Source organism: Seriola dumerili, unplaced genomic scaffold (assembly GCF_002260705.1).
Source record: "Seriola dumerili isolate Sdu_G_001 unplaced genomic scaffold, Sdu_1.0 BDQW01000468.1, whole genome shotgun sequence".
NCBI classification, from domain to species: domain Eukaryota; kingdom Metazoa; phylum Chordata; class Actinopteri; order Carangiformes; family Carangidae; genus Seriola; species Seriola dumerili.
The window spans coordinates 4,135,030-4,163,018 of NW_019174723.1; the positions used below are offsets into that span (position 1 = coordinate 4,135,030).

A 27,989-nucleotide genomic window follows, 5' to 3' on the forward strand; every position below is an offset into this window, starting at 1 on the left:
CTCTGTCACATGAATCTGTTTGAGTTTATTTTGTACTTTTCTCTAATCTTTGCTTTTTTGCAAACTATTTCGTAGTTTGACTGTCTCGTATTTTATGAACTTATCATATACTACTTTATGTAAACTCTACAAAAAGGTAACTAATACCCATATTCCTCATACATGTACATCTATAATTTTATCATCCTGATTGTCTCACACCATAAATATACTATGTTTTCTATTCTGATCAGGGGACAGTGAAATTTAACCTACACTGAAGTAATCATACATATATGTAATTCTCACTGTATCACCAATAAATCCGAAAGCAGTGAATATTTGTTCATATAAGCCAACTTGTTAGCAAAAGAATGACACACAGCAAAAAACAGACTGCATCCTCTAACCTGTTTACTAAAACACATCAGCTGTAATAACAGTGTTGTAAATTATGTTTTTGTGTCATTTTTCCTTTGTCAGTAGCTGTTATGTGAGGTATGAGGCAGCCTCAGACGTCCTTTCAGTGGTCTGATCACCACAGCAGTCAGAGCTGCCGTATAGCGAAGAATATGGTTTGAAATAAGGAAGTGAATTCAGTTCGTTTCAAACCTGCAGAGGAAACTGAGACGCACATCAGCGTGAGCTGACTTTTGTGGTCTAGAGAGAGAGAGAGAGAGAGAAAGAGAGACACCCTTCTCCACTTCTTTCTCAGCTGCTTCTGTGTCTTAACTTCGCATTGATCTTGTGGAACAAACAGCCAGGAGTTCAAATGGGCTGAAGCGAGCACCTTGCTTCAGGTTACAACGAATCCATGTGTCAGGATGAACAGCAACAGTAAATCGGTGAACTCTGTTGCAATAAAAGCAGAGATCAAGAGGCATGAATCTCTCCAGAGTGCAATCAACAGACTTTCCAAGCAGTTTGAAAGGGTCGCGGATCAACAGCTGCGCTCAGGCCTAAAAGTTTACCTCCACAGTATTCAAGGTAAGCTCGTCTTTCTTAAGCTTGGTGGCTCTTTGTGATTCACTTTTCTTCATTGAATTCATGGAGGAAAGCAACATATTATGTGTCCACTCAAGTACTTATCAGAATTTGCTGCATGGTCTGACTTTCACGATGCTCACTCATGTTTATGTAATATGTTTTTTGATATGATAAACAGGAAAAACTATCACTGCAGATTTAGTTTCACAGCGAGTTTAGTCGCTCTTTTCATCAACATCAGGCGTGGGGTGTGGGAGAACATGATAGCTTAGGTGATTGATATCTTCCTCTGTGCTTCCTGTCTCAGTCGGTACGTCTTTTCATGGAAGAGGTGCTCAGTCGATGTTCACTTCCATTCTCATTTCACTCCGAGGGCAAAAATTGACCTCCTGGTGGCTGCTATGTAGTGGCATTTATTTATCAGCCAGCTTCTGGACACAGGCGACCAATAGCAACATCCCTCAGCAGCCATCGCCATGGCAGCAGGATGAAACCTGCTGTGCGGCCTACTTCCTGTCTGCCAATCTGCAACTGCCCTCAAAGCCACTTCCTTTCAGACAAACAGGGCCTTTACATGTGAAGCCGATCAGTTTTACATCATTTCCTCATAGCTCTACTTCCCACCGTTTCTAGTGAATGTGACACAATGTGTTACTGTTAAACTTTTCGTCTTATCTGAAACTTTTTGCGTCAAAGCAGCAAAGGTGAGAGGAAGAAATACTTAGATCCTGTAAGTCGCAATACCACGATGTGTAGACACTGGAACAGTTCTGGCTGCCTTCAAAATTCTACTTGTAAAAAGTAAAAGTACGATTAAAATGCACTTAAAGTATCAAAATTATAGATATTTCTTTATCCTATGCATACAAAATAATAACTTGATCACCAGTGGTGGAAAGTAACTAAGTACATTTACTCAAGCAATGATCTTAACTACAATTTTAAGGTATTTGCACCATTTTCTACAACTTACACTACTACTCTTCTTATACTCTGCCACATTTCAGAGAGAAATATTGTACTTTTTAATACTCTACTTTTATCTGAGTAGAAGTATAGTTGTAGTTACTACAAATTGAAGGTTAAGATTTCTCATTGAAAACCTTTTTAAGTGTTTAAAATATAAGATATTGTTAAACATTTTGATTTGTCGAGCAATGTCTGGCAGAGGCTCCTTGTCATGTTTCATAAGTCTCTGAGCTGTTTCCAGTTCCACGAAAGACACGTCTCCACTGAAATGGTTTCATTTTATCAACTGTTCAGTTCTGATCTAATATTTCACCAAACAGCAAAGCAGGGAGAGTCAAAAAGATAAATATAAATGTGTGGAGCAGAACTTTTTGTTTTTTCCCCTTTCCTCTCCCATTATTTTTCTCTCGACCACTCAGATTTATTTGGTGACCCACTGGAGCGTCCTAACCCCTATGGTGGAAACCACTGGACTAAATTGAAACCAAACCAGCTCCACCTCTAACAGCTACAGCAGTCACACATTGCTTACACATTGATTTATCAATATTAGCTATATAATAATGTCACATATACTGTAATAATATATCAGTCACATGCAGGGGACATTTTACTGCAGAACAAATACAAATAGCTGATAATACCTCAGATAATACCACTTTTTCTTAAGTAAGATTTTAAATGCAGGACTATTTTTTCTATTTTTACTTAAATAAATAAGTTATTGTATGTAGCAATGTAAAAGTTTGTTTTTTGGTTTTGGTTTTATTTTGTTTTATGTGGGAGAGAAAATAGATCGATGAGAAAATGTACTTACTTTCCCCCACTGGTGAAGTCGAACCGAGTGCAATGAAAACCTCAAAAATTTTTCAAATTAGCTTTTGGTTTCATCACGTTATTCATTTGCCTGTTACATTCATTCCACTGTTTGTGAATTGAAGGTCAGTCAGCTCCCTGATGGGTTTTGGTGAGCTCTGAGGTCTTTTTAGGATCTGGCAGATCTTGACACGCTCTGAGAGGCAATCACACTATGTGTAAAAGCATTCAGTTGAATTTTTTCTTTTAATATATAATTAGGCTGCTGGAGTGTCAACACTGTAGTGAGGATCAAAGAAAGTGCATCCACTGTGGGGCCTGGATCTGTGAGCGTACAGTTCACTGATGCTATAAAGAGAGCCACCTCTCTTATGGACTTAAAAAGTGAGTGGGATGTGGACGACTGACTGTGTGCCAAGGAAAGGCTGGGAGCGAAAAAAAAAAGACGGAGAGGAAGAGAGGGATGAGGTGCTACTGAGCTAAATGAAGACATTTAAATGTGACTGACTGGTATGTGCACTGCAGCATGGCAGCAGAGTGAGAGATTGAGAGGGGAAAGATAGAGAGGACAGCTCACAGTGAAGGAGAAATGAAAACTCACCCAGCATGACCACTGCCCTTGGCCACTGTCCATCTGACAGCACCCGCCCATGGGTGTCAATGTGTGTGTGTGTGTGTGTGTGTGTGTGTGTGTTTGTGTGTGTGTGTGCGTGTGTGTGTGTTGTTGACAGCTTTGCCTGTATACATGCATGTGAGAGGAAGTGTATTTCTAAAAAGTGTCTGCCTGAAGACAACCTGATTTTCTGCATTATATATGTGGGTGTCTATTTCACAATAATTTGATTCACTGTGCAGCGCAGCCAACTGCAGTAACCTTACATGCACTTGAACTCACACGGTCATGTCATGTCCTCTAAGTACTTGTTAAATAAGAATTTTACACACTCATAACGTTACCACCCTGAGAGTATGTTTGGATTTTTTTTTAAAAAAGCAGCTCTTCCTTTCAGGGGTTTTATTCATGACTCCTCCTCTGTGGCTGCGGTCGTCATTCCTCTCAGGTCGTACGTTTTCCCCTTCAGCCAAAGGCGGTTGTCAGAGGTCTTTTGTATTCAGTGTGAGTAGTTATTGCCCTCTCACTGACTGTGGAAGGGAGGGGGAGGCGGGCTGAGCAGGTGGACAGTCAGATCATGTACTATGGGATGATGGTGGGAGGCTGAGAGTGCTGCACTGTGGGGAGAGGCAGCCTCTGATTTCACATCAAGGAATATTTTTTAATCAGAGAGTAATTAACATGAAATTACACCCTGTAATAATTCAAGAGATTGATGTGTATCATGTTTGCTGCAGCATTTCTGTTGTTGCGCACAGCATCATAACATCAGTTTCTCTAGTAGTTTTGCTTATATTATAATTTTTGTTTGTTAAAATTAGTGAATTGATTTGTCACTCAACAGAAAATTAATTGTAAAATATTTTTATAATAGATTAATCATTTAAAGGTACTATATGTAAGAATGTGAAGCAATTTACATGTATTAATTGCTTTTTTTTATTGCCAGTGTGTTAATGGATTGAAGTGTAAGTTAAAAAATGAGGCCTGACTTCTATGTAAAGGGCTGAATCTTCCAAGAAAATCCAAAGGATGTGACATTTATGTTCACTCCCAAGTGCCTTGCCTCAATGCCACCCCCCACAGCGCCAACAGTGTGCAACGATAGCTAACATTAGCTTAGAAATGGTATCCGCTAATGTCAGCAAACGACCAGCTATAGCACAAAACGTCTCTGTTACTTTGCACAACATCGATATAGCAAAATGAGAGATGTGATGGAAACTATCACGTCAATAGTGAAGTGATGCAACACATCTTATTTATAATATTCAGTCTAGTTCACTAACTATTAGTGTTATCATCCAGCAAATTTAGCTACTGTATGCTAACATTGCTGCGTCTCAGTGAAAGTTAGACAAATGGCGATTGCTAAAGCTAGCTAGCTGCCAACATATGCAGAATGACAAATTCAGACTATAGTCTCAAATATATTTTATTTTATAGTTGAACTATAATACCAGTGTAACTTTAATTACCTTATTAAACAACATGATGCCAGTCAATCACGTTCAGTCTTGTGTATATCACATCACTGTTGCCGATGGTGAGGATGCGTGCTAACCACAGAGTGTGAACACACCTGCAAGCAACAGGATGCTGACTGCAGCTCTGTTACACATAGAAAAATCTTCCAAACATTTTATGATTCCAGCTTCTCGAATGTAAGAATCAGCTGTTTTTGTTTTATGGTAAACTGAATTTTTCGTGGGTTTGAACTGTTGGTCAGAACTTGTTGAAGATTTGAAGACATTAAGTTGGGCTCTAGTTTATCTATTTGTTGACCAAACTATTGATTGATTAATTAGGAAAATAATCTGCAGATTAATTGATAATGAAAGTAACTTTGTTCCATAATATACTGTATTTTGCGCAAAAAAATTTCAGATATTTCATGATATAGAAAATGTTCTATGCTCAGTTAAATGGGTTTGTTGTAATAAAATAGCAATCTAGCCTGTGTGTAATTTATTTTGCCTTCAGTGGTCCAACTATTGATGTCCAATATGCTCTCATCCTCTCTCGTCATTGCTTGGTTCATGCTGTGAGCCCAGAGCTTACCCACTTCTGCTAATGAACACATGCCGTAGTAGGCAATAGACTACAGATCAATACACTCACAGGAAACCTCTTTCACTCACATGTACGACACACACACACACACACACATACACAAACACCATTTTGATACAGAGATCCTGGGAATGATTGCGATACAGAATGTACCAAAGGATGAGGAGGGGGTGGAGGAGGAGGAGGAGGAAGGAGGAGGAGGAGGAGGAAGGACATGGAGGAGATGATTGTGCCACTAGAGCCAGGAAGATTGTAACACCTTAGCAACAAACAAGCCAAGCCTCCTACTGAGGAGGAGCCACATGGAGCCCCCCACACACACACACACACACACACACACACACACACACACACACACACACACACACACACACACACACACACACACACACACACAAATAGATAAAAACACAAATAGACAGCTGAAGAGTGATGGATGATCTTGACTAAACTAGCAGCTGTATAAATGAGACAGGGAACAGACACTTGGAAAACGCAGCCTGCCTGAATGTCTCCTTCCATCCACAAACATGCATCCATTTTTTTTTCTTTTACTGTTTTTCATCCTGACTAACCCTGCCTTCCTGCTTGCCTCTCCGCTTCATCTTTCCTCTCCCTGCCACTGATCCCTTCTCCTACGGTCTCCCTTCATTTAGCAGGTCCAGCTTGTGTGTGCACTGCTGCTTTACCACCAGCCGTTACTCGCTGCCTCCCCCTCCTCTCTCCGGCACGCAGGGAGAAAGATGGAGGGAGGGGATGGGGATGGGAGGGATGAGCAATAAAGAGCAGGGACCCTGCACAGTCTGAGAGGAGCAGAAGGAGAAAAAGGGAGAGAGAGAAAATAAAGGAGGGAAGTGGGACGAAGAGAAGCAGAATCCTTCTGCATTGTATGGATTGCTTATTGGAACAAGGAGGGGCATGTAGAGGGAGGGACATTGGAGATTCCTATCAGTGTGTTTGTGAAAGCAGGAGAGAGAAACGCAGAGTGTGAGAGGGAAGAGCTGTGGATGTATGTGTGTGGGAGTGTGTATGTGTGTGTGTGATGTGCTCTGGACTCGTTGAACCTGTGCGACGGTGTCTCTATCGGAGAGCTTTAGAGGCAGTCGGGGAGCTGGTTGAGCAGTGACTCGCCTCAGCGCCTCCTCTGTGTTGTCATGCTCAACGCCTGATGCGCTCAGAGGACACAGGCAACCCGGGAGACAGCGAGAGGGGCGTGATGGCCGGACGCGCCCTGACTCGGTCATGCATCTCCAGATATCCGCCCGGGCTTCCGTTGGCTTCTCCTCCTGATCCCCTTCATCCCTCATCAATGTCCTTCCTGTGCGTCTCCGTGAGGCTGCCTGCCTTCCTGCCGCCGTGCTCTCTGAATGGATGCTGCTGTCAACACACATGTGTGGCTTGCAACGAGAGCCCATGATCTGGACTGGACTGCATACAGCTCTGGGTGTACTGTGCCATGCTGCTTTAGGGTGACACTAATGTATTTTTAAAGACTTCACCTTTTCACTTTACAGCTGCTGTTCACCATATTCTTGATGACGTATGATGCGGGGCAGTTGTTATTCTGAACTGAATCATGATTTTTGCTCTGAGTGAAGAGGATGGACTGAGCAACACATAAGATGGGGGTGCTGCACATGAAAATAAGGTCAAGTAAATAATTACCATCAGGAATGAAGCATCAGACGCCATAATGAAGATTTATTTGTCTTAGTGGCGGCATATATATGCAGTGGATAGATTTTAATTGGGTGTTTTCGAGGAACAAAAGAGCTGCTTGGACTGCACTGACAGTGTGCTGAAGGTTGTCAGCAAGAGTGGATTTCTTTTCTGTATGCCAGAGAAATTAAAATTACAGCCAACGAAGAAATCCGTGACTGACATTAAAATCCGAAACAAAGAAATAGGGATTTGGGGGATGGATGAAACCAACAGCCCCTCTGCTGTTGTATCTTCTGAGGAGAAACTTAATCTCCCCCCATGTAAGTTTTTTGTCTGTGTTGTGCCGTCAGATTCTTTCACATCCCAACACGCTGGCAGACTGTCAGTTGTTCATGTCACTCTGTCTGGTTTCATTCATCTACCTTGCGTCTACTGAAGCCTGACCACATGAGCGGAGGCGGCGCCCTGCAGCAACGCACCACCTACCTCATCTCCCTAACCCTGGTCAAGGTAGAGGCTGTGGAGGAGAATGGAGGGGAGGCCAAGAACAGCACCCAGGGGAAGGAGGTGGAGGCCGGGTCAGGAGGTGGGGCAGGGGAGGAGGCCGGGGCGAGAGTGGAGGCTGAAGATAGAGCTCCTGCACAGGCTGAGAATGGAGCTGGAGTGGTTTTAGGACAACCACAAAGAGCTGAGGATGGTGCTGTTGTGAAGGAGGAGAAGTTAATTGATGAACTCAAGGATGGGGAGAGAAAAGCCCTCAGCCCTTTGAAAGATAAACTACCCTCCACTGTTGATGTCCCGAGCAAAGGAAGTGAAAAGCCACCGAGCAACCTCTCAATCCCCTTTCCTGCTGAGAGAACAACAATTCAGAAGACAAAGTCTGCAGAGACAGACTTAACAAGAGTCGAGAAGACACTTCCCACACCAGAGGCAAAGCAATGCAGGTCTCCATCTCTCACCACAACACCACCAACAGAGGTGTGTGTGGAGCCCAGCCGCACCCCAACCAGGACCAGCCTCCCTATCCGCCCAGCGGGACAACGGCCTGTGAGTCTGCTCAAGTCTCACAGCAGTGTGGCCACCCGTGGCCGCGACTCCAGAGACGGTAGAGAGCGCAGCCCTACCTCTGCCCAGAGCCTCGACCGCAAGGACTGCCGCATGCCGACGCGCTCTCCGGGCCCCTGCAGGGCCTCGTGGGCCGAGGCGAGCAGGCCCGAGGGATGGAGGGACCTGCGGGATGAAGCTCAAGCTGGAATACCTCTAGACATTGGAGGTGGCATGGCTGCAGTGATGAGAGACATCCCCAGGAAGGAGAGACTAAAGACTGGTTCGACCTCCCTACCTGCGCCTGCTACCCAGGCCCCCAAACCGGCACGCAAAGGTAAAAGCCGCACGCTGGATAACAGCGACCTGAATAGCCTCTCTGAGGACCTGGGGTTGGCCAGGGAAGCCCAGCAGACACAGCAGGGCCAGCGAGGCTCCGCTAAAGACAGGAAGATGCTCAAGTTCATCAGTGGCATTTTCACAAAGAGCAGTTCGGGGGCAGCGGGGTCATCCTCCACAGCACCTCCTGTCTATATACAGAGAGACTCCAGCGAGGAGGAAGGTAGGAGGTCACAAACACACACACAACATCGCTGCCACCACTTGAACTCTAAATCCAGTCTGCACGTTGACTACATCCATGACAGCAAACCCTTATCAGAGTCACACCTGTCGTCAGGTCCTCGCCAAAACAATTACCAGAGAGTAGCCCCTTCATCTGTGCAAAGGCATCCATTTAAAATGAGTCGGGGTGGGGTTGGGTGGGGTTGATCTTTTTAAAGAACCCCACACAGGATATATTTACAGGCTATAATGCTGTCACGTGCCGGGAAACATTTTCCTGAAGCCATGTGCCACTGCAAATTGATGACAGATGAAGTTCTTTGATCTGAAACTGACAATAGAATCGTCTTGGACAGTCTTAATCTAATTCCCCTCAGAGTGCGGGATGATTTCACACCGCTGTAGGGGTAATCTCTGCACTCACACACACACACACACACACGCACAGACACACACACACACACACACTTAAGCAGCGTTCCCAGCATGGGTTTAAATCTCATAATGAAGCCAAAGGGGAGAGAAGCTGGTGGCACGATCACAGATGGATTGCACCGCTCTGGTTCATTTTTTGCCTCGGCTTTATTTCCACAAAGCTGAAATGGTTGGAAAGGGGGAAAAGACATGAGGCGATATTTGTTCACCCACGTCAAGAAGGGAAGTGTGGATGAAGAACATTTCTAATCCTGTCTTTGATATTCCACCCACTACATGTTCTGCCACTACATGGAGCTTTTTTTCCCCTGCCCTCACTCTCTCGTCTTTGTCTCTGTCAAGCATTTAATTTACATTCGTGCCAAAAGAATTCATGAGGCACATTTACTGTAGGACTGTTGGTTGCGAGTTTCCTCCACGCTGTGTGTCGACGGCTGCAGCGTACAACAGTGCAGCTCTTTCACAAACATGTTTGCTCAAAGAAAGAGCGAGTGTCAGCCTGTGGGAGTGAGCGAGTGTGTGCGTGTGTGTTTTATGTATTCATTCAGTCATTGTGTATTCACACTGTTACACATGCACACTGTGGATTCACTCAAGTAGTGAGACTAGCCCCGGCGACTGCACACACACACACACACATTCATACACGCATGCGCGCACACACACACACACACACTCAGGGCAGGAGGAAGTGTTGCCATGGCAACCGGCAGGACTGCTGCTTCTGCCGCTGCTACAGAGGCTGAGACTGATGAAACAGAGGAAGTGGAGGAGGCGTGGTGTGTGTGTGTGTGTGTGTATTTGTGTGTCTGTTTGCACATGTGTGTTTTAAGTGTGTGTGGCCGTGCATTGACACACGGCTGAGAGGGTTCTGACAAAATTTTCCCCCAAGAAAAGAATTAAGTTAAAAAATTGGCAGTTTTGAATGTGAGCTCCAGGCTACACATGGGGGTTGTAGTGGATAACACACGAGTGGTTTGGAGCAGGGAGTGTAGATAATTGGTTTTTTGTAGAAATCTGTGTGTCGAAGCAGCAGAAGGATCACACTGTCTGGCCATAAAGAGAGCTTTGACTCAGAAAGACAGACAAAATAGACAAAGTCCATGTGTGTGTGTGTGTGTGGATCTGTTTGTGTGGTAGGAGTTGCCCTTTTTCCCAGGGAGCTGCCTGCAGCGGCAGCTCGACTGTAAGCCCCTTTTTTCCTCATGTGAAGCACATCATCACATCATCGGCTGCATCTGTACAGTGTTGGCCTGAACGCACCAGGCGCGAGTTTAATCATCATCATCTGTCTTTGAAGGACACATCACACATTCACAGCGAGGATATCGGGCACTATATCTGTCAGTAGCCTAGCAAAACCTCCTGGTCTCCTCCGGTTTATTCCTTTCCTCCCCTTGTATTTTATCCGCTCTGAATTCGTTTTTAGCCATGCTAGCATTGGGCCTCCAGGGATGGCAATGTTGGCATGTTCGTCAGTCCAACACTTTGGTCCGATCTGAAATATCTCAACTCTTGGACGGATTGGCATTGAATGTTACATAGACATTCATGTCTCTCCTCAGGATGAATTATAATAACTTTGGTGATCTGCTATGGTTTGATCTAGTGCCACCACTATTATTTTGTCCACCCCATTTATATCAATGTGTGAGGATTACGAATCGAGACTGATGTGAAACCAAAAGCACGACAATGAGACAGCAGAGTCTCAAAGAAAGCTCAGTTTACTGAATTCAGAGAGAGTAACAAACCAGGTGATCAGATGATCAGGCAAACAAATGCAATGGGGAGCAGGCAGGAGATCAAAGGTCCAAAAGGCAGGATCTGAAATGACAGGAGAGTTAGTGATGAGACAAGAAACAAAACTAGGTGAAAACAAACTAAGAGTTGGAGGGATTCATGACACAATGACTGTCGAGTATATAACAAAGCCACAAATCTGTATGATGCAACACAATTCAACAGAATCACCCTCCAAAATTCTCACACATCTCTGAAAAACTGAACATTCATGACGGAGGATTCATTGCAGGACTGTTTTATAAGACTGCTAGGTGTTCCTAATAAACTGGCAACTGAGTGTATGCTTTTTCTGTCTCTGTCTATTTTAGTCCCTCCTAAGGCCCTCTCTCTTTCTCTTTATTCTCGTCCCTCTGAAGCTGCAGCTGGGTGTCTGGGTGTGAGCGTCACTTTGGGGTCATGCTACCTCTTCTGCCCAGTAGGGACATTGGCACAGCTGTGTGCAACCCAACCCCTCTAGACTACTGTACTGTATGTGCATGTGTGTGTCTGTGCGAATGTTCATGCGGTGTCTGTAGCACACGCCCGACAACAACATTCACAGTTTGGCATCAAAAATTTGTCTCAATTCACTTTAAAGCTGAAACAATCAGAAAAATTATTGCTATTATGTTGAAAATGAATTGTTTCAATAATTTTTCAAGATAAAACACCAAACAGTCACTATAGTTCCAGCTTCTCAAATGTGAATATATGTTGTATGTTTTCTCTGATTCACATCAGTAGTCAGTATTCATAGTGTTTTGGACTGCTGATTGGATTGCAATTTTAGATTCAAGCTAAAGTACTACTAAATCTAAATGTTTTCATTGTGTGGAGACTAAAGTTCAGAACAACTTACCAAATGATGTAAGATCTTGGTAATCTATTGCAGTTTTTAAAAACAGGTGTTAACATTTTCTTACTTGATGAAATGGGAAGAGGAGAGATGGATGAATGTATTCAGTATTCTAGGAAATATGCAATTTGTATAGTGAGTAATATCATATTGACTATAAATTTGCATTTAAGACCACCTTGACCACCATGGAAATAAGTTATTCAAAAGGTTCTGTAAACGATTGTCACTCCACTAGATATCGCACTAGACCGCCAGCATCTCACACCAAAACAAACGCTTCGCCGGCCACACATCCGGCCTCCGTTTGACCACAGACAGCAAGCTGTCACGAACGTATTACAACAACACACAACGACAAGCCAAGAGAGTAACACTGTGTACACCAGAGCAAACAGAAACAATCCAGCCACAGCCATTAGCCCATGCTAGCATTGCCGTGATATGCGCTACAGTTTGCCAGCTAGCGATAGCAACATTTGCTGAGCAGTCATAACAGCGGTGAGCTAACGTTATCTAAACTACTGTAGCTGGTCACTGATGAAAACAGACATGCAACATTATGTAGCCATCAAGTTATTTACGCATTGAGGAGAAGAAAAGCCAGTTCTGAGTCAAGCTGGAGCCCTTTAGCAGCTCACAGGGTTCTCCATCTCGCTGAAGCCAGACCAGTGTTGGCTCAATGGTCGAACTGGGAGAGAAGAGAAAATCAGCCTTGGACTTCCTCTGGGAGCTGACCGTGAATGACAATAATGGAGCCGGTAAAATCTTTAAAAACTTTATGGCTGTTTTGAAGGTCCACTGGCCAACCAGGTTTTGAGCCTGCGCTCTGGTCTCATCTCTTTCTTTGTCGGAGGCCTTTTTTAGCCAAAAACATGATTTCTTCAGCGGAGGAAATTCTACAAAGTCACTTTCACTTGAAGGCTGCTTACAGTCTGTGCCATCTTGTGTGTGGGTGGACCTTGTGTGATTATAAACCTGGGGAGGACTAACATTTCACAGGAGGTAGTCGCGTGCATGTTCTCACGTGCACTAACATGCACGTGCTGCCAGACCACATACCAAAACAAAGAGAAATTTAAGATTACAACCTACAACACATGACTTCCTTCTCTGCTCAGGGCGCCATTACTCCTCATATCTTGACATAGAAAATAGTTGTTAGCTGCTGTATATTAAAATCTCATTTACAGAATCTTAAAAAAAACTTTTCTGTGAATGTTATTACTCAGTTTTATGGGTAACACATTTTTAGTTTTATATGCTGTTTATAGTTATTTTCATTTTGTTTCTGCACATCCATGTCCAACTGGGTCAAACCAATCATCAAATGAGTCGGTCAGAGAAAAAAATATCTATTTTAGTTGAGAGGGGAGCTGCTATTCAAATCCACAGAGGAGTCAGACGTCTTTGAGTGGCAGCTGAACTGAACTGTCACCACACAGCTGCTTGTCATTTACAGCACGTGGGGAATAAAGTGGATAACTAGTGATGTGGCTGCACCTTGTTGGGTCCCCTGTTGTGACTGAAAGGTTACATTCATTAAGACGACCTGCGAGGCCACACGTGTGCTTATGGCGACCAGTCACGCAGCAGCTGTGTGATTTATTGCTCTCCCACAGGCCGTTATGATGGCTGCCCTTTTTATTGTACATGATCACAATGATGAATCTCCCTCTGTGTCTCTGCCTCACTGACTGTTTGTCTCTGTCTGTCTCTCTCTAGTAAATATTGCCAACAGCCAAGAGTGGACCCTGAGCAGATCCATCCCAGAGCTAAGACTGGTGAGGCCTAAGTTTACCACCCACTGCAGGGCACAGAGGAATTTATTCCATTTATTCATAACTGTGACATTTCATCAGAGATGCTGTTTAGATTGAAAAGTAGTTTGACGTTACACCCAAAAACCTCAATCGTTTTCACAAATATTAATCACAGTTTGAATAGATGCAGTGGTGGAAAGTAACTAAGTACATTTTAATCAAGTTTAATTCTTTGTTTTTTTTCATTAAAACCTGTTAACTATGATTCACTGCAATAGGTTAAACTACTCAGTTGTATATAAAGCTATTAAATTGGCTCCATATTGACCAGACCCACTTGGAAGTTATCACAATATAACACAACAATAATATAAGTTTTTAGGCTGAAATAATATGAATTGGAAACATATTGTTAGTTTCCTCCTATAGATGACTACAAAGAGCTCTGCGCTTTACTATCTTATCTTTGACTGGTGTTTCATTTTAGCCTCTTTTTAAAATAATTTTAACTATTAGTAGATGTATAGATTACATCTTTTTAACCCATACGATGCAGATGGGAGTAGGCTATTTTTTTTGTCCCGGAGCAATGTCTGCAGGTATTCCTTTCAGGCTTGTGGGGCAGCCTTCATGCAGCCTGAGAGGATTATAGTGGTTGAACAGTCAGAGGAGACAGTTCAGCCAGATTAGACGTTAGGAAGAAAATCAACCTTAAACGGTAGGAGAGGAATTACACCCTTGTTTCATAACACTTTGTTAAGGGACAAGTCTCCATTACCAGTATTTTATTTTTCAATATTTAAGTACATCTTGCTGAGAATATTTGTTGTGCAGACAGAGTATTTTTGTATTGTGATAATGATTCATTTACATGAGTAAATGATCTGAATACTAGCTCCACCACTGACTATATGTCCATATATGGATGAAAGGAAACAGCAATCTAACAGCAGAAATGTAAAATGTGCTGACAGACAGGCTCAACCAACTGATAGGAGCAAAAACATATTTGATTGAGGAACCAAAATTGTGTTGAAAGCTTTTTAATTCACTCTGAGAGTTAGCCCGTATTTGATGCACTATACAGTGATCATGCAGACTGTTTCATGGTGTTGTATTTCCTTCCTTCTTCTCTCAGGGCATTTTGGGAAGTCTGAAAAGCGGAAAGTCAGCGTTGGTGAACAAATACATTACAGGCAGTTATGCTGCACTTGAGAAGCCTGATGGTAAGAAACACAGACAAACCTCTTGATGCTGTGCTCCTTAACTGCTGGAGTTTAATACTGTCTAAAAACTGTCTTTGGTTTATAAATAACAATAAATATAAAAAAATATTCTTGACTTCTTGCTCACTGAGTCTCATATTTAATTATATTTCAGCTGTTCAGAGGCGGCATGATATGGCTTCATCCTGCGTCTGTCACGCTGCCACCAGCTGCTGAATAACCTGTCTGTCATTGTCATTGTCTTTGTCAGGTGGCAGGTATAAAAAGGAAGTGCTGGTGGACGGACAGAGTCATTTATTACTGATCCGGGAGGAAGCTGGATCTCCTGATGCACAGGTGCTTTTTTGCGTGAATGCGTGTGTGAGCAGTTTGTGTGAACTACCTGCAGACTTCATCATTATCATCCATCAGGCCCGTGCACAGGGAGCTAACGTCTCCCTCCTCTTCCCCTTCCTTCAGTTCTGTAGCTGGGTTGACGCAGTGATCCTGGTCTTCAGCCTGGAGAATGAGGCCAGTTTCAAGGAGCTCTACCAGCTCTACAGCCAGCTCAGCGCTTTCCGCACAGACATCCCGGTCATAGTGGTCGGCACCCAAGGTCAGCACCTGAATCACAAACATGTAGACTTAGATATTCTGAGACTAAACCATAACTAACTGGATGACAGTCAGAGGTATAGGTTGAGAATGATTAGGTGAATTACCTTAACTTCTTGAGGTTACAGAGAAACTTAGAACTTTTACTGCTGTTAACATATTACATTTTTCTCAACTGAAATCTGTATATTGTATCCACTTTAAATTCTCATTTTGCAAATGAGATCGGCTTCTTTTTTTTATTTTATTACATTACCATTTAATTGGTACAGCCCCCCGCCGCCGCAACCCTATAAGGATAAGCGGTATGGGTAATGGATGGATGGATTTAATTGTGTGAAGCATCATCCCTCAGTCCTGCTGACACTCACAATAACGCCAGGAACAGTTTCTCATTATGACTCCTGTGACTCAAGGGTGTGATAAGTGTTTGAAGTGCGGACCTATCTTCATCATGGCTCACATTGTTTTAATTTTGATCAGAGAGAAGAATACGACTCCTCAGAGACACATTAGTGTATAAAAAGACACATAACGGCCTCCATCTTGTTACTTTTTGCTTAGGAGAAACAAAGCAGGAGCTCCGGGGGGTGGGGCTGTTGCTTCAGAGCATTTCATGCTGTAAAGTATATGCAGATGATCTAACGCTGTTTCTAAATAACTCTGATGAGTTAAGTACATGGTTCATTGGACACTTAGTCAACTGAAGTCATTATTTTAAGTTTGAAAATGTTAATTAAACTTGAAACAGACAAAAGGATCTAATTGCCTGGAGTTTAGAACAATACAAAATTTCAAACTTATTATGATCTTACAGTGCAAAGAATAAAGTTAAGTTGTTTTTTCTGCATTCTCCAAATAAAGCACACAGGTTAACAGAACTATTTCTCTTTGTAATGAATCACAGAATAACATTATTTATGACAAAGAATATGTTGCAGTCTTTACAGTGTGTATTATTTACATTCTTTGCAGCACTATTGTTTGATAATATCGAATTTTCTAATCACTATTCTTCTTTTTTTAATTCAGATAAAATCAGCAGCACCAACCCCCGTGTGATTGAGGATCAGAGAGCCAGACAGTTGTGTATTGACGTCCGTCATTCGCTGTTTTATGAGACCTGTGCCACCTATGGGTTCAACGTCGACCGAGTGTTTTCAGAGGGTGAGTTAACACACAAAACACAGGACGAGGGGCCTGATTCACCATGAAGAAAAGCTTCTGTCTGGTCTCTAATGTAATAAACAGACAAATATATGTGACACATATCGCTGATGATTGGTTGAGTGAACGGTTTAATGGCTGCTCTGTGTTTTTCAGCTGCCCAGAAGATTGTAGCTCAGAAGAAGCAGGCGGCTCTGCAAGCCTGCAAGTCTCTTCCCAACTCGCCCAGTCACTCCGGAGGCTCCACACCTGGATCAGCATCGCTCCCTGGCCAGGTACCACGCAGTGACAGCTGCAGTTAGTTTTATTAGGTACACCTGTGCAGTCTAATGCAATTCAATCCAACAGTGCTGCCATAGATTCTACCTTCATGAAGTTTACAATGTCCACTTTTTCTTGACATTGTCATGAATGTAGAATATTAGAAACACTTGTCGATATAATGCAGTCCAGTTCAACACCTGCACCAACTATGACCTCAAACACCTAAACTGAACATTATAGACGATATACAAGTGGTATCTATAGCAGAACAGTTGCATTAGATTGTACAAGTGTACCTGATCAAATGGTTAGTATGAGTGTATATGAATGACCAAAAATACAGCAAGAAACCTTCCGGAAACTCATACAAGAAACCAAAAGAAAAACATCACTTACAACTTTATATATTTTACTGTATATACTTTCAAGTTATGTACAAACTTATGAACAAAATAACTTGGTCATCAAATAGTGGGAGAAAGAAAGAAATGTACTTATATACTATTAGATTATTATTAACAGCAGCATTTTAATATTGTAGTCAACTGCAGTGTAGTTAGTTACAGGTTCAAAAATTGTAAATAAGTTCAGTATTGAGTAAATGTACACCACTACAAGGTTCCCATCCCACACATGTACTGTTTTACACATATTTCCATGTCCCTGAAACACAACTCTATCTACGGGATGAAAAGTATGTTAGAATTTTTTAGAGAGTGAGAAATGCATTGAAATTGTGGCGCTAACACTGACAGAATCAGGTGTAAAACGTGTTCAGTGGTTGTTTAAACAGAGAAACAAGAGACAGATATTACATAAACCCTGATAAAAATAGGACACAAAGTGAAAGTGTTCTGCTGTTGTTCTGCAGGTGTTTTCTTCAACAGAAAAAGCTTTAGAAGCGTTTCTGATAGGCTATTCCTGATTCTCGCCTGTTGCCACAATAATCAGCTTTTTTCAGCATATTTCAGCTCTGATAAATCAAATACACACATTTGAAAATGTATTCCACGGAAAGGAATACAAACTGTGCGTTGAAAGCATGACTAAGATAGGATTTTCAGAGTAAAACTCAGACTGAGGCGCTCTCTCTGGGCAGTTCGTCCGAGGAAGAGTTACATGCATTATAAAGACAAAATCATTTATCAGACTGAAATCTAATTTTAAAGACCTTTCATCACTTCCTCCACATCCATCTCAGCTCCATGAGTATCACATTCCCCTCGTTCACGATAACCAGCGACTGAAAAATTCATACTGTCGATCATCACCCACTTTCTGTAAATCTGTTTCACCTGTTTGACCCGTTACATCTTCAACCCATTCTCACTCTTGCCATCTCTTCCCTTACACCTCCACCCCCCCCCATCCCCCTCCACTTCCATCCTGACCTCCTGACCCCGCTGTCCTCCCCCACTCCTCCTCCTCCTCTCAGGCCAGTAATGGCCCTAGTAGTGGCTACGCCTACTCCCTCCCCTCCACCCCTGTGGTCGGTCACAGAGAGCTGCGACTTACGCAGGGAGAGGGGGGAGGCAGTGTCAACTCTCGTGCGCTGAAGGGCATCCCCAGACGACCCTCCCTCTTCAAGGTCAGTTGTTGCAAACTGTTGGTGTCTCACACCTTTTAGCTTCTTGTCATCTCTCACCATCATTTCCCTCCACTCAGCTCCCGCTCTGACTCTCTCTGCTCAAATCCTCTGCTCCTGTAAACGCATGTTTTGGATTTGTTTCAGAACCGGGACACGGATAAGAAAGCTGGTGATCCTAAAGGAGACCTGAGCAGCGTGCGGGGCGTTCCCATCAAACAGGTTTGGTTAACATTACAAACAGTACAAAATAAAAAAAAACAAAACTGAATTTTCAATGAAGTGGGTATTTACATGCTTCAGTTTGCTTGCAGCACAATAATACGTGCCAATTCCCTCTTCAGTGAGGAGGTGGGAACAAAAATGCACTTGTCTATTTACAGTATTTCATCTTACATAAGCAACACAAGAAAAAAATATCTTATTTCATCCCTTTCAACCTTTCTCAAGGGTGTTCTATTAATATTGTGCAAGCGCTTTGAGCTATTTCCCTTTGCTGCTACACTTTGAAGAGATCATGTCTGTTGTGTCGAGTCTATATTTAGGCTGATTCAAATGTGTCGTTCTTTGAGAGTTCACTGACCTCGGTTGTCTTTTTTTGACAGAGCATCCTGTGGAAGAGAAGTGGTAGCTCTCTGAATAAGGAGTGGAAGAAGAAATACGTCACCCTGTCCAACAATGGCACGCTGTCTTACCACTCCAGCTCCAGCGTAAGAGAACACCACAGCACGGATCGATACGGCAGTAAAACACAGTGAAATATCAGCAACAGAGAGAACATCTGCAGCTTTTTAGATTCAACTACACTCTCAGCATCAGTGGTTTCAATACAGGCTCCATATGTCTTAACCAACCCTAAAATTGCTTTGAAACTTTTGCTTAATATTGATTTTTATCCCCCACAAAACATTCAAAATGATTTACCATTTGCACAGACATTGAGTTTCCTGCACCATTGAATAGAAACTGTTGTCCACCCTAAAGAAAAACAAAAAAAACAATTCAAAAAGTGAGCCTGACTTTAATCCAACAGAAAACCTGTATATTTTAAAGCGGTAGGTAGAGCAACCCCTCCAGCAAAGAGCAGCTTTGTGCAAGAGCTGGTATCATCCATCCCCAGGAGGATCAAATCGAATCGATCATCAAAAATAAAAAAGCCTAATTTTAGTAGAGAATCATAAGGCCAGTGAACTGACTCAGTAACACGTCAGGATCTATCTAGAGTTTGCTAGCATGAGCTAACATCCCCCACTGTAAGCTACCGGCCATATCAGATGAAGTCAGGCGTATTGATCGGTACTGGTATGGATTCAACTTTTAATTTGTAAGATGTGTCGTCATCTTTCAAGAGTCTTGCATGACCTAAACGCTGCTTCATGAAACTTCCCACCTCACACAAAGATCATCGATATCCTTGGTGAAAATTTCTACCTGTTTTGTGGGTTTCAGGACTACACACAGAATATCCATGGAAAAGAAATAGACCTGCTTCGTGTGACAGTTAAAGTTCCTGGGAAACGTCCTCCGAGAGCCGTTGCTCCTGTGGGCCCCTCACCTGTGCCCCCTGGCTCTGTAGCTGGAGTTAACGGGCTGAGTAAGGACCCGACAGCCGCTGATAGCACCAGCACAGGTACTTCTACATGTGTGCACGTAAACACAGCATGCATACTTGTCACCGAGGGGTCTGATCGCAGGGGCAGAGATTATAAGCAAGATACAGCTGGTGTTATTCTAAATGTTTCTTACTGTCAACAAATCCCATGAAGAGACAAAAAAAAAGTGTTAGTCCATTTTTCAACACTTCACCAGCCTCATCTTTAAAAGCATCTCATGTTTTTTTTTTTAAATGCTCAGTAACGTCCTTAAACAGCTGGGCACGGTGGTTTTTAGCAAATGTAACTCAAACTTGAGTAAACACTACAAATGTTGGTGACTATTTTAGCTGTGGATTAATCCACATTTAGTGCTTTGGTGAGTACACCCGCACAGTGTATGTGGCTTTGACAGAGTTCAGTGTTCAGAGTAATAAAGGAACATGTCACATAGTTCAACAGTGTGGCTCATTGATGTGTTTTTAATAGAGCTCTGTGATGCAGAGCTACGGACTACAGAGGAAATATCTGCTCGTAAGGATCAGTTCATTGTTGGCTTTTTCTTTCTTGTGGGGACAGCAAGAATAATATAGAATATAATCAAGCTCATCTGTTTAAAATTTTTCATTTTTTCCTTAAATGATGTGAGCTATCCATGCAGCCATTCAGCAAAACAAGACAAACTCACATTACCCAGGAGCCCTCTGTCCCCTCCTCTACAGAAAATCTACAAAGTACAGTAAAATAATAAAGGTTCAGAAAGGAGGAGGATGATAACACTTAAAGATAAATTGTCTTTCATCTCGATGGGTCAAGAACATAGCCTTTCACAGACGCTGTTTTATCATCACAATGAACCAACCGTGGTAGAAGAGGCTGAAACATAATGTATAGAAGACAGTGGAGCCAGTGTTTTAGTCTCAGGGTTTGTGGAAATATCCAGTATTTAGCAATAAGCGCTTCGACCAGCAAGCCATATCTTTATCTAGGTCATGTGACAAAGCCTAACTTGAGGCCCCTGACGACATTGATCCAAATTTTATCCTAATCTAACTTTCTTCAGTCTGGAATTAAAACTTTAGAGTATGATGAAAAGTTACTGTACATGAAAGATATGTTTCTCCTGGGTACTGAAAGAGTTGAATTAACTAGTCGGTGGTCTATGAGATCATCCTCTTGCACATAATTTAAATATGATAAAAAAAAAAACTTTTACATCTCCCTCAGTTCCTCAGTTGTGTCCAGCCACCCTGTCAGTGGTTGATGATCGGTCTGGTGGTTTGTCTCCTCAAGGCGGAGAGAGAGGACTTCAGCGCTGCCCCTCCTCGCTGTCCACCAAAGCACAAAGTGTTGGTACGTATTGCAGGAAGTAAAACCTTTCAGGTCAAAAACACTTTGCCTATACATCGACTATAGCTATGACTGCAAAACAATTCTGTCATATATACGATTGATTATTTCTGCACCAAATGTCAGATGCTCTTGAAGGGACCGCCAGTCATTTTGCTGGAAAAGACCCCGGCCAGTCGTCCCCCATGAGCGACAGGAAGAAGAACAGGAGGAAGAAGAGCATGAATCAGAAAGGAGATGCAGCCGTTGGTCAAGCTGAAGGTAACGTTCAAGTTTCACTTCTTACCAGGAAGTTCTTTGCATTAAATTCAACTGCTATTGATAGTAGTGTGGTTTTCGTGTTGACTGTATAGATACTTACATACACATAGAAAATGAATAAATATGCAAAAATAAAACTTACATTTTGAAGAAGAAGAGCATTTGATGAATCAATCACCACCTGTTATTAGAAACAACTGGAACCTACCAAAAAAAAAAGAGATGCTTTCATAATCACATTATTTACATATTCCTACGCACCTTTTTTTCTTTTTCTGAAGACTTTATCTTCTACCTCTTTCTCTTCCATAAGAATATGGTTCAGTGAAGGTGTTTGTCTTTCTTAACATCCTCTTCTTAACAATTGCACTTGTCTTTCTCTGTTTCTCTTCTTCCTCTTCCTGTGCTTATCTCTCGCTCTGCAGCCAAACGCAAAATGTGGAAATTAAAGAGCTTTGGTAGCTTGAGAAACATTAATAAGACAGGTAACAAGAGAGGGTGATGGAGCTGAATCAGCTTGTGCTCAGCTTTACATACAATATCTTTTCTGTGTGTGTTTATACTCCTCAGTGTGCCTGACATGCGTTACCTTCATCCCAAGCCTCAGTTCTTCATTTGACTTGTTTTGTTTGTAATAACAAGATTTTTCTGTTTTCACCTTCCATCAGTTTTGTCATGAGTTGTTTGCATTTGTTTTTATTACTTACTTCACTGACCGTGGATTCATAACGTCCATTATAATAATCCACTGTAAATTAGTAACACTTGTTCACATGCAAATCTCACTTCAGTTTGTTCCATCCTTTTACTTGCAGAGGAGGAGAATGCAGACTTTATCATTGTGTCGTTTACTGGGCAGACGTGGCACTTTGACGCTCAGAGCCAGGAGGAAAGGGACTCGTGGGTGTCGGCTATAGAGAGCCAGATTCTGGCGAGTCTGCAGTCCTGTGAGAGCGGCAGAAACAAGGTAGAGAAGAAAAAAAAAAGCCCAGAAAACACATTTTCTCAATCAGCTTCTTACTATGAGTGATGGGGTCGTACATGAACACCGAAGTTGGAATAGATTTGGTTATTTCTGCTTTTCTGTGTTTAGAGAAAAAAGCGTGCGCCTGCAAAAGACCAAATGGACGACAAAAAGTATAAACCGCACATTGTTCTCTGCTCCCACAGTTTCTTTAGACATCTGCCTGAAGAAACTTTGCACAACAACAGTAGCCTAAATAAAAAAGAGGGGATTCCGCTTTAAGTAAAGAGTTAGCATGCTTGTTAGCTTAGTGAGCTTTATTTTTCTATCTTCTTCAGTAACTTGATTGTATGAAATACTGTAAAACCCTCAGACCAAATGCCGGGTAGGGAGTTAAACAGCCCACTACAGAGAAAATAGAAAGAAGCTCAGAGCACTGTTGTAAATGACAGGTTCCTGACAGGCTAGTTGTTAGCAGTTAGCTTCCCAGCTAGCCCTGCAATTTATGGCTGCACCAAAGACACTTGGACACTTGAGTTAGACTCTTTATAAATAATGAATGATAAGTAAGGATGTTTTTAATTCTGGACTTTAACTTTGATGAATTAAGTCCTGAGTATTTAATGTTAGAAAGAAATACTTGAGATCTGATAACAATTTTCTAATTGTGTAAGATATCTGTACAGCTTGTTTGCCTCTCTTTTGTAATCTTTTTTTTTAATCATAATCAATACACATGATACAGTGTGACATATTAATCGATACATGTGATATGGTGTCATTATTTTATGTGCCTTAATCTAACCATTCACACAGAGGCCGAGGTGGATTTTAAGTACCGTTTATGAAATAGGAGTAACAGTGTAGGTATAAATAAATGATTCAAATGTGTGTTTGTGTATGACTGTGCAGGCGCGTAGGAGCAGTCAGAGTGAGGCTGTAGCGCTTCAGGCCATCCGTAACGCCAAGGGCAACGGTCTGTGTGTGGACTGCGAAGCACCGAGTGAGTTCTTAAATGTTCCCATCTTCCTCTCCAGATGCAGATTTACTCTGCAGGATAATTCTGCTTTTATGCACCATCCACAGCCTGCGGTGCTGCTACAGTTTACACACTTTATTTCCACTTGATAATCTTTCTAAATTCATTGTGGACATACTTCTGGTACTAACCAGTCTCTCTTCTCTTGCCCCCTGCAGATCCCACCTGGGCCAGTCTCAATCTGGGTGCACTGATCTGTATTGAGTGCTCGGGGATCCATCGAAACCTGGGGACTCACCTGTCTCGCGTCCGCTCGCTGGACCTGGATGACTGGCCTGGAGAGCTCACACAAGTACTGGCCGCCATCGGAAACCACATGGCCAACAGCATCTGGGAGAGCTGCACGCAGGGCAGAACCAAACCCACGCCTAACGCAACACGGTGGGCAAAACCTCATCAACACATTTACTTGATGGAGACCAAAATGTTAGATGGATGGATGCATTTTCAAACAGCATCTGGTTTCAGCTCATGACACTTGAAACTTGCTATTAGAATAAACATTTTAGCATTTATAAACAGTATATTAAAAACTCTAACAACACTATAATGTTGGTGAGCAGAAATAAATACATTTTTAAGAGTATTAACGTATTTGTCAATTACAACTTCAACTTTAAACAGCTAATGAATTATTGATACTTGTGTAATATAGCTTGATAGCTGCAATCATATTTAATATTATATGATTACACACATTAATAAATCCTAAGAGTGGATTACAAAACATCTATTAACACTTTATTCAAATATACAAATCACTCACAGGCGGGTTTAACATGGTTTATAAACATGTTCATGTGTGACCGTGGAAATAAAAGTTTGGTTCAAGGTCTATTTTGTAGATTTCTCCTGTACTTTTACCACTGTCTCATGGCCTTCATCAGTGGATGGAGTTTGTTCAGTTGTCATTGGGCATAAATGAATAAACAAATAAATATTTAAATGGATACAATATATAAATGCTAAATATTAAAATATATTTCAATATACATAATATTAACAGTTACACTATATTGGTAGTCTTTCAGTATCGTTTATACAGCAGTTATAGTTTCTCAAAATGATTTATAATTGTTGACAAATACATTAACACACATATGGTGATGGTTCTTTAAAGACCTGTTTAAAGACATGTTTTTCTACTTGGATATTTGATTTTAAATCCATAAACATGACATGACAGCTACACTGAAATTTACACATTTTGAATGTGAAACATCTGGCAGCGAGAACTGTCTCCTTAGAAAGGTGTCTCGCTGCACACTTTGGAAACTAACACCTTGATATGTTCATGTATATGTATGTTCTTATGCATGACCAGGTCTCCTGTGTGTGTGTGTGTGTCTGTTTTACCAGTGAGGAAAGAGAGTCCTGGATTCGTGCCAAGTATGAACAGCGGGCATTTGTGGCACCTCTTCGGCCGGCCTCTGGTACCCAGCTGCCGGAGGACACTATGCCGGTGTGGCTGCTGTCCGCAGTCACCGAGAGAGATCTGCCCAAGCTGTTGCTTCTTCTGGCCCACAGCACCAAGGAACTGATCAATGCTCAACTGGCCGGGTCGACTTTGCCACCTCGCACGGCCCTGCACGCTGCTTGTCAGCTGGGAGATGTAGTCATGACTCAGCTGCTCGTCTGGGTGGGTTTCTCCTCTGTTTACTCTTAGCTGCTCAGATATGTCAGGAAAAAAAGACAATATGTATTATACATTGATGGTTTTACTATAGCCAGATTAAGCTTTTAAAATACGACCCATCCATGAGACACTTTGATGACACCTCGATGACGCTGAAAAAAACTCCTGTTGAGGAACTCAGCAGCTAAACCCAAGTTTCAACCGGTGGAACTAGAGACTACATTTAATTTATGTAGGATAGTTTGAGGTGTAAAGAAGTCCCGAATGAGTCCCTATTGTTCATATTCTGATAGTTTAGAATGTCGTTTAATTATCTAACAAAGATTTGTGGCCGTTGTCATTTTTTAACCTGTTACCAGACACCCACATTTGGGTGCACAAGGCTGAAAAATGATAGACCCAAAATAAAAAGATAAAAACCCTGGTCTGCTTTGAAAGGTAAATTTCAACACCAAAAAAATCACAAATGAACATAAGAGATACTGAACCAAAGTTAAAGAGGCTCAAACATGGTAGAAAGTTGTTGTTTTTTTTGCCTCAACTTGTAGTTTTGGCATGAAAAGCGAATATAAGGTCTGTAGTAGGACCTTTGGTGTGGAAACCGTTTAAGTCTGAACCAATTCAGCTGTTGTTGTCATATGGGGATCCTAAAATACTCTGCACAGACACTAACAGTTTCCAAAAAATGCATCATTTGTCAAGAGTCCAGTACGGAACAAAACACAGATAAAGTTAGCACCAAGATTAAAGTGTCCCACAGCCCTAATCTACACGGCTCTTCAGATTTGGTGAAATGCAAACATGAATGCACAAAGGGGATTTTTATTTTGTACTTAAGTTCATGTGGTTCCATAGTTCCTGCAACTTTTTGCTCTAACAGGGCTGTGGCAGTTTCATTTTCCCCGAGACTCAGACTCCACTAGTTCTCCAGGAATTTGATTAAACACTACATCAAACTTTAGCAATGTACACCATGTGGGCACAATATAAACTGTAATATAAACAGTCTTAAAATGAGGTTCTGACACAGGGCCCTTCTACTCTACAAGACAAAATTAGTTAATAATGCAGGACTTCCCTTTGCTCCTCAGGGGTGCAAATTTCCCAATAAATTTGCAGTTAATCAGGTTCCAGAAACCAGCTGACACAGAGTGAACCTAAGACTTTTATGACCGCAGTTAGTACTTTAGTCTTGCAGACAGAGTCCGTATCTACTTTGTCTCGTGGATGCTGCCATACTCAACATGTAGTTTGATTTAATTAGAAATGCATTCGATTCTGACGGTTCTCACAGCACACACTGTTCTACCTGTAATCAATATTTAATCTGAACAAATATCATGTTCTCTCTCCCCCTGCAGTACGGAATCGACGTGAAAGCGAAAGATAACCTCGGCCAGACAGCCATGATGATGGCCAGAAAAAACGGGAGCAAAGGCTGCATTGATATTTTGCATCAACACGGCTGTCCGAACGAGATGTCCCCTACCACTGCCACACCTATCCTCTCCCGCCGGTCCAGCACCGCCAGCCTGGGCCGAACCAGCTCCAGGAAACGGGTGTCGTAGCGTGGACTGAAGATGCTAGCACACTAGGGGCTGGTGATGGTTAAGTAACCTTTAGGATACAGGCGGAGCTGACTTTGGAGACGGGTGTATTATAAGAAAAATGACAGGACTATATCATTAAAAAATGCTTCTGAAGACCGAACAACATATCAAACAACTTAAAAGCAATATTCATTCAATTTGTTGATGACAGATATATTGCTGAAATACTGTGTTGTTGTTGACCTCATTTCAAAATGACTCAAGTAGAACTTTGTAGCTGTCCTCTGTAACTTTAGAGCAGACACTCCTCTGTTTCACTTCCTCCAGAAGAAGTGCAATAATTCAGCTATGATCGTGAAAGGCAACAAGTCTTAGAGGAAACTCTGTCAGATGACTTTGTGGTCACTTGTGAGAGAGTTATTACATCAAGCAGGTGGTGCTTTTATTCAAATTTGTTGTGACTGGACCAAAACAGCTATTTTATTTTTTCCCTTTGGCTTTACAAATGAAACATAAACCTACAATATGTCATGTTGTTAGTTATGTGTGCCTGTTGCAGCAGTATAAAGGTCAGTTTATATATAAACAAATCAGCTGAGATAATTCTGCTTAGACTAGAAAAATGAATGGTTTGGAATATGAAATATGTCAGTGTTACTCTCACAGGTCAAAGATATGGCGTTTTAATATCCTGTAAATGTACCTATACTACAAACTTAATGTTAAACTCTGTAACGAAGACACAACTGAAAAATCAAGACTCAATTTTTGTAAATGATTTCTTACTGGTAGTTTTGAAAATATGTCAAGTTTGTTTTTTCATTGTCTTTTATAATTTCTTATTCTCCAACATGTCACATAAAAGCATAAACCAGTAAACAAATGCTTTTACATCTGTAAACATGTGGCTGTTTGTTAAAGGTTTTGTTTGGGATAGCCAGAAGACTGCATAAAAACAAAGACATTATTCATACATCATATTACTGTTACTGTGTAGGTCGCTCCCATGAGTTTACAGTGAAGTATGAAGCGGTTACAGGTGTCATTGTCACTTCTGACACTTCGTGGGTCATGTGAATCCCTCATGATCAAAAAGGAATGGTTAAATAAAATAAACTTTTTTTTATTAGCATTATTATGATAGTTTGTCGTGTTTTATTTTGGCTTCGTGTCTTGACACACCTGATGCATAATATTGTTTTTATAGCATGTTCT

General features: G+C 41.8%; 1 protein-coding gene across 5 annotated transcripts; it reads left to right on the top strand.

The window, feature by feature from the left end:
- The first annotated feature begins 622 nt into the window (after window positions 1-622).
- On the top strand, window positions 623-27,896 carry agap2 (ArfGAP with GTPase domain, ankyrin repeat and PH domain 2). 5 transcript variants are annotated; one of them, XM_022763195.1, is made up of 19 exons: window positions 623-966; window positions 13,509-13,567; window positions 14,685-14,772; window positions 15,023-15,108; window positions 15,232-15,367; window positions 16,399-16,533; window positions 16,690-16,808; window positions 18,233-18,385; window positions 18,530-18,604; window positions 18,988-19,092; window positions 19,832-20,012; window positions 21,202-21,327; window positions 21,451-21,585; window positions 22,011-22,070; window positions 22,401-22,552; window positions 23,462-23,552; window positions 23,747-23,969; window positions 24,948-25,227; window positions 26,586-27,896. In XM_022763195.1, the coding sequence occupies exons 1-19, from the start codon at window positions 804-806 to the stop codon at window positions 26,790-26,792; spliced, it is 2,574 nt and encodes an 857-aa protein (XP_022618916.1). In that variant the 5' UTR covers window positions 623-803; the 3' UTR covers window positions 26,793-27,896. The 5 variants fall into 5 exon arrangements, with proteins under 5 accessions (XP_022618916.1, XP_022618917.1, XP_022618912.1 ...); XM_022763191.1 differs by lacking the exon at window positions 623-966 and adding an exon at window positions 7,870-8,705; XM_022763196.1 differs by lacking the exon at window positions 22,011-22,070 and having other exon boundaries at window positions 624-966.
- Window positions 27,897-27,989: the final 93 nt, after the last annotated feature.

Excerpts from the sequence above, each read along its gene's own strand:
- agap2 (XM_022763191.1), top strand. The coding sequence starts at position 8,258 with ATGCCGACGCGCTCTCCGGGCCCCTGCAGGGCCTCGTGGGCCGAGGCG. Across the intron at positions 18,386-18,529 it reads GACGACCCTCCCTCTTCAAG|AACCGGGACACGGATAAGAA; the intron begins GTCAGTTGTTGC and ends GATTTGTTTCAG. Across the intron at positions 23,553-23,746 it reads TGTGGACTGCGAAGCACCGA|ATCCCACCTGGGCCAGTCTC; the intron begins GTGAGTTCTTAA and ends TGCCCCCTGCAG.